Source organism: Cherax quadricarinatus, chromosome 50 (genome assembly GCF_038502225.1).
Source record: "Cherax quadricarinatus isolate ZL_2023a chromosome 50, ASM3850222v1, whole genome shotgun sequence".
NCBI lineage: Eukaryota > Metazoa > Arthropoda > Malacostraca > Decapoda > Parastacidae > Cherax > Cherax quadricarinatus.
The window spans coordinates 10,416,897-10,424,396 of NC_091341.1; the positions used below are offsets into that span (position 1 = coordinate 10,416,897).

The 7,500-nt window shown below is 40.8% G+C and overlaps 1 protein-coding gene across 1 annotated transcript in view; it reads left to right on the plus strand.

Moving 5' to 3' along the window:
* LOC128695330 (mucin-2-like) overlaps positions 1 to 7,500 on the plus strand; it is a 30,977-nt gene that overhangs the window by 3,701 nt on the left and 19,776 nt on the right. Inside the window, exon 2 of the mRNA XM_070095333.1 lies at positions 6,795 to 6,940. Coding sequence (XP_069951434.1) covers positions 6,860 to 6,940 — 81 coding nt within the window. The 5' untranslated portion in view covers positions 6,795 to 6,859. The remainder of the gene's footprint in view (positions 1 to 6,794; positions 6,941 to 7,500) is intronic.

Here is a 7,500-nt window from a genome sequence, read left to right on the forward strand (position 1 = left end):
TATGAATGTATGCATGTTTTCATCTACCTACTTAACCTCTATCCTTCTAAAATTAAGAGGCACGTAAGTTCCCCCGTCTTATAATAACACATTCATTTTTCCACTATAATCTACCTTGTCTATAATTACTATCGTATTTGCTTTGTTTCGTAAGGATCTGTTTCGTAAGAATCTTTGTTTCGTAAGGATCTTTCCTTAATTCATGGTAAAAGCTCAGTCCTGTTTGTTAAGTAATAACCTATTGATCAATGGTTTTAGCGACCTATTGATCAGTGATTTTAGGGACCTATTGGTCAGTGGTTTTAGGGCCCTACTGATCAGTGGTTTTAGGGTCCTATTCATCAATGGTTTTAGGGACCTATTACTCAGTGATTTTAGGGGCTATTGGTCAGTGGTTTTAGGGACCTATTGATCAGTGGTTTTAGGGATCTATTGATCAATGGTTTTAGGGACCTACAGGAAGGCGAAGTTATTGACTTGGAGGAAAATGATTTTGCGGACTTAAGGGAAGGCGATTCTAGGAACCTTCAGGAAATCGATTTTAAGTTTTTACAGAAAGACAGCTTTGGGGGCCTACACAAGGGCAATTTCTAAGGGCCCTTAACAAGAAAATTTTAATAACCTAAAGTAACTTACAGGAAAACGATTTTTTAAACGTACAGAAAAACGACTTAAAGGACTTATAGGAAGACTATATAAGGGACCTATGAAAGGAGTTTTAAGGACCTTCAAGAAGACTCGGACAGGCTTAGGAGTGGTCATATATGTGGCTGCTAGAGTTAGAGTACAACAAAATGCAAAATACTGAGAGTGGATGGAACCAGAGACAGAATACCAACTTTAAGGACAACGCGTTCGGATGTCACCCCCGAGACAGATCTACGACGGGCCGTCTAATTTATTTTCAGTAGTTGGTTTAGAAAGACACGTAAGCAAACACTATAACATATTTATTAGAAAACGTTTCGGTCCTGGGACCTTGATCACTGTTAGAAGTGATCAAGGTCCCAGGACCGAAACGTTTTCTAATAAATATGTTACAGTGTTTGCTTACGTGTCTTTCTAAACCAACTTGTCGGTATTTATTACCAAGGTTTATACCATTTTCAGTAGTGGCCCACGTAACTAGAGATCCATGTGTGTGGGGGCACTATGAGTATCTTCTTCATTAATAACGCGAGTGAAGTATAACTTAATATGTTACTAAAATATATGCTTTCTTTAGCAAATATGTTACTAAAATACATGCTTTCTTTAGCAAATATGTTACTAAAATATATGCTTTCTTTAGCAAATATGTTACTAAAACATATGCTTTCTTTAGTAAATATGTTACTAAAATATATGCTTTCTTTAGCAAATATGTTACTAAAATATATGCTTTCTTTAGCAAATATGTTACTAAAATATATGCTTTCTTTAGCAGTGATAAAGTTCAAGAAAGCATTAATCAACTGCATTTGTGCAAAATTGGGCAGTTTCGAGTCTAGTACTAACGAGTCATCAGATTTAAATTAGACAAGTTTAGATTTAGAAAGGACATAGGAAAGTATTGGTTTGGAAATAGGGTAGTTGATGAGTGGAACAGTCTACCTAGTTGGGTTATTGAGGCTAGGACATTGGATAGTTTCAAATTTAGGTTGGATAAATATATGAGTGAGAGGGGTTTGGTTCGGTGGATACGAGTTATCTGTATTTCTTATTTTTGGGTAGTATTTTAAAGTAGCAGGTTGGACAAATGCTTTTGTTAGTGGGATGGATTGTAAAGTGACCTGGCCCCTAGTTGTAAGGCCCCAAGGCCTGGCCCTGGCAGTGCTGCCCTTTCTTATGTTCTTATGTTCTTTTGATTAAGTCATTGAAAGTATTGTCCTAGCAGTTCATGCGTGTCAGCTAATGAGGGGAAAAAAAAATTTTAAAAAATAAAATCAGCAGCGACCTGTAGGTTCCAAGTTGGGCGTTGCTGACGTAGGAGTAAGCAAAGTGAACAGCGTCTTCCCCGACGTAAACACAGGGCCGTTAGCGACACATGAACAACTAGCTTATTCAAGAACTCCTTCACAAAACTGAAATTAGGAGTCTTCAAAAATATTTTGCTCGATAAAGGGAAAACAGACTGCGAGAGAAGCGTGGCTCTCCTGTTTAACACACTGTTTAACACACTGTTTAACACACTGTTTAACACACTGTGCAAGACAGGTATACAATACCGACAAGATGAAAGTTAAGACACTTGTGCAACATCTGGTTATCTTTATTGTAAACGTTTCGCCATCCAGTGGCTTTATCAATACAAATTATTGGACATAATTAGAAAACAGACGAACTATATACAAAAGATGAGGTAATCAGTCCCTCAGCCTTGGAGTGGTGGTGTTTACAGCACCGGTTGGTTATGTCGAAGATTCCTGCGCTATTAGGTAAGGGGACTGGCGCCTTCGTATAGGGCGTCCAGTGAAGAGGGACGTGTAAGCCAGACGGAGGGCATAGTCACTGGTAGGCCAGGATTCCCCAGTGGAAGTAGGTCCTTCCCAAATTGATGGGCTTAAGTTGCTTAGGAAAGTCCTTAGTGGAATCTTAGAAGATGTCCTCTCTGAATCAAGATACCATGATTGTTTAGCAGGTGCCTGGACAAGTTGTGCAAGACAGGCATTGTCTGTGTCGACAAGATGATGAAAGTTAAGTGTCTTAACCTTCCAAGCACGCATGTCAAATACACTGTTCCTTCACACTCTCAACACACTGCCTAAATACACTGTTTAACACAACGGCTGAATACTCAGATGAGTCGGATAGACACTAGAAAAGTTTTAAAATTCATATGTAAATGAAGTTATCCAGAAGTTGTATGGGTCTCATACTTGCATTAAAAATAATGAATAGGGATATGCCTTATTTCTAAAAGATGTTATAGGCGCAAATGCTGTGACTGGAACAACGTTAATAAATAAACCCTGCAGATAAGAAGAGAGAAGCATTGGCAACGACGTTTCTGTTCGAAATCGTCGTCATAAGCCTTCTCTCCTACGTGCAGGGAAGTTATGGTGACCTTGATTATGTCCAGTTGATCAAAATCTTCTAAGACTCAGCCCTTTCCAGGAACTGCATCCCTGACTACACACACACATAATACCTAAGCATCTTCAATTTATAATAAAGTTGGTAGAATTGCTGATTAATATGTAGTAGGACGCAAGTTGCAACTAATGTATTTTCATTCGTAGACATTTGTTTAGGTAACGTCGTCCATGGAGCCTTTAATGCTTGGCCAATAAATAAAGCTCCTGGAGAGTGAGATAAGTTACTGTAAACATGTGCAAGGTTAATTACTTCTTATGTTCTTTTACTTACATCTTCAATTTAGTCAGAGATTCACCCGCCCCCCCCCCCCAGGAAAATTATTTCCCATTCTCCTAACGATTCCTTTTCATCTATGATAAACGAATCTTTCTCCTTGAATATTTTTTAAAGGGAAAGGTCAGTAAATCAGGTGACCTTATTCCGGTCCTCAGAGTTACGATTATGGTGCATTTTTGACGTCTCCTTCATTTCCATATTCAACATCTACTACTCTTGGCTCTCCGTTTTTTTTCCTTGTTTCTTTATCCTGTTTCTCATTTTCTTTTTTTTTTTCTTTTATTTCCTTCTACTTCTTTTTATTCTTCTTCTTCTTTTAAAAATAATTATAAGAAATTTATGTAAATAATAATAATTTTAATAATAAAATTAATAATAATTATAATACCAATGTTAATACAAATTTCCATATGAAGTATAATACAATGACGTAGATGTTTTAGAAAGACACGTAAGCAAACACTATAACATATTTATCAGAAAACGTTTCGGTCCTGGGACCTTGATCACTTCTAACATACAGAGGTAGAAAGACATTATATATATAGGCGGAGAGTGAGCATGATGACCTGTGACCTGAGGAATGTCATAAGGGGTAATGGAATGGAGGAACATAAGCAAGGCCTGTGGCTGGTTCCCATTGGCCCATGGGCAGGTCCTTCATCCAAAAGAACAACCTCTGCCTCATGATGAGGGACCCAGGTAGACGATGAAATCATGTAGATCCTGTGTTAAGGTAATTTAGGTTTGGTGCTGTAAGTATTCATGTATGCCAATTACTTTTTGAAATTTTGTAGTTTCTAGTGTTGCAGTTCCTATAAGTGTCGGTGACAGGCGGATTAGTGAACTTGTAGGCTTTGCATGGGGCCGTGTAGGGGTCTGGTTTCGATGAACGGAGTTGTGCCTCGCCTTCCAGCTTCATCACCTGTGGATGAGTCTGGTGGAGATTACAGGCGTGCCTTACATCGTCTTGTACAGAGGTATTTCGATGTTCATTCAGGCGGATTGCCAAGATGTATCGCCTGTCTCGCCTACATGCGCCAGGCGAGACAGGGCAGAAGATCTTGCTGATCCGCCTGATCGATCACCGAAATGCCCCTTCTAACTGAAGACGATTGCAATGGTACGTAATAGTCTCCATAAGCGATCGCCATGAGCATTTGATGGAACCTGGAACGAAGGTACAACTCGTTCCTCACCGAACCAGACCTCGGGCGACCGACCGGATGGCTGCCCAGTTCTACCTCCGTGTCCGTCAAATGCCACAGTGACGAAGATACACGTAATTTACGTCATTTATGTTGACGTTAATCTACGTTATCATCCTTGAACTGTTTTTACATCATCCGTTAAATGCACCTTGCGTCTACCACATTAGAATTATAGCATTATTTTCATCTTTATTTGTAGATTTTCATATTTTTCAAATTTTGAATATGATGTTATGATGATATGCCTAACAGCCACAGTGATTTTTTTTTCAATGGGAGAGTTCCACAACAGCCGCTGTCTACGACAAGGTGTACCAGCTACCACGAACTGCAACACTACCGTCCCTTCGTATAACAACCATATCTTTCATGATGCATCTGATTCCTTACCTTTCAAAGCAAGCCATTTAGTTACTGAATCCATTTAAAGTGGAAACACAAGGCTTCCCAAGTATATCCCCATAAATGTTCCGTAGTAGGAAACAAACATGATGCATCTAATTCCTTACCTTTCAAAGCAAGCCATTTAGTTACTGAATCCATTTAAAGTGGAAACACAAGGCTTCCCAAGTATATCCCCATAAATGTCCAGGGAATCGAACCCACGACTTATAAATAGTAGTTCATGGCTGCTGGTACACTGTGTCACAAACAGAGGCTGTTTTAAAACTCTCCTGACTAAAGTCCCAGTGGCTGAGTGGTATAGCGTAGGCCCTGCTGCTTGCACGACCTCGGTTCGATCCTATCGCCCATTTTTCTGTTTATTTATGGACAGAAGTTCATTCAAGTGACTTCACTGATTCTATGGTTTTGTAGTGTAAAGACTTAGATGTACTAATTATTATTATTATAATCAAGGGGGAAGCGCTAAACCCGGAGGATTATACAGCGCCTGGGGGGGATGTGGAAGGCATTCAGGCTTAATTCGGGGAACTGGAGCACAGATCCAATTCCCTAAATCAAGAGCCCCTCACCAACATCAAGGAACCTTCCTTGAGGGGTTAGATGTACTAAGAATTCTATGGTGGTTCACAATCCTCATGTTCTTTATTCTCCTGCTTCCCAATCCTCCTTATTTTCCTGCTTCCCAATCCTCCTTATTTTCCTGCTTCCCAATCCTCCTTATTTTCCTGCTTCCCAATCCTCCTTATTTTCCTGCTTCTCAATCCTCCTTATTTTCCTGCTTCCCAATCCTCTTTATTTCCCTGCTTCCCAATGATTATTCTCCTCTTTCTCAATCCTCTTTATTCTGATTCTTAATCCTCCCTATTCTTCTTCCTCATCCTTCTTATTCTTCTGCTTTCCAATCTTTCTTATTCTCCTACTTTCAAATCCTCCTCATTTTCCTGCTTCTTATTCCTCTTTATTCTTCTCCTCTTTATTTTCCTCCCTTACTTTCCAATTTTCCTCCTAATTCTCTCCCTGTTTCTTAATTCTCATCCTACTTCATAATCCTCCTCTTGTCCCCTAATCTTTCTCCTCCTTCCTAATCTCCCTCCTGCTTCCTAATCCTCCTCCCTCTTTCTAATCATTCATCTGGTTCCAAATCTTTATGCTTCCTAATCCTCCTCCTGCTTCCTAATCTTCCTCCTGATTCCTAATCGTCCTCCTGATTCCTAATACTCTTACCTCTCAATCCTTGCCCTGCTGCTTCCCAATCCTTGCCCTGCTGCTTCCCAATCCTTGCCCTGCTGCTTCCCAATCCTTTTTCTGCTGTTTCTTAATCCTTCCTTTGCTTCTTTCTATTCATCTTGCTTCCTAATCTTCCTACTACTTCCCAATCCTTGTTCTGCTGCATCCCAATCCTTGTTCTGCTGCTTTCCCAATCCTTGTTCTGCTGCTTCCCCAATCCTTGTTCTGCTGCTTCCCAATCCTTGTTCTACTGCTTCCCAATCCTTGTTCTGCTGCTTCCCCAATCCTTGTTCTGCTGCTTCCCTAATCCTTGTTCTGCTGCTTCTACAATCCTTGTTCTGCTGTTTCTCAATCCTTGTTCTGCTGCTTCCCAATCCTTGCTCTGCTGCTTCCCAATCCTTGTTCTGCTGCTTCCCAATCCTTGTTCTGTTGCTTCCCCAATCCTTGTTCTGCTGCTTCCCAATCTTTGTTCTACTGCTTCCCAATCCTTGTTCTGCTGCTTCCCAATCCTTGTTCTGCTGCTTCCCAATCTTTGTTCTACTGCTTCCCAATCCTTGTTCTGCTGCTTCCCAATCCTCCTTTTCTTTGCTTGGTCAGATGCGCCGGTGTGTGAGTGGGAGGGAGCGAGGGAGGTGCTGGCGGTGGTGGGGGAGAAGGTGGAGATGGAGTGTCGTGTGAGGGCGTCTCCACCACAGGTCTCCTACACCTGGGAGAGTCTCATCGTCTCCAATAGTATGAATCAGGTAAGTCATCATGATTGTCTCCAACAGTATGAATCAGGTTAGTCATCATGATTGTCTCCAACAGTATGAATCAGGTGAGTCATCGTCTCCAACAGTATGAATCAGGTGAGTCATCATCTCCAACAGTATGAATCAGGTGAGTCATCATCTCCAACAGTATGAATCAGGTGAGTCATCATCTCCAACAGTATGAATCAGGTGAGTCATCGTCTCCAACAGTATGAATCAGGCGAGTCATCCTCATCTCCAACAATATGAATCAGGTGGGTCATCGTCTCCAACAGTATGAGTCAGGTGAGTCATTGTCTCCAACAGTATGAATCAGGTGAGTCATCGTCTCCAGCAGCATGAATCAGGCGAGTCCTCGTTATCGTCTCCAGTAGCGTGAATCAGGTGAATCAGGTGAATCATCGTTATCGTCTCCAATAGCATGAATCAGGTGAGTCATCGTTTCCAACAGTGTGAATCAGGTGAGTCATCATCATCGTCTCCAACATTATTAATCAGATTAGTCATCATCTACGACATGAACCCAGATGAGTCATTGTTATCACCAACAG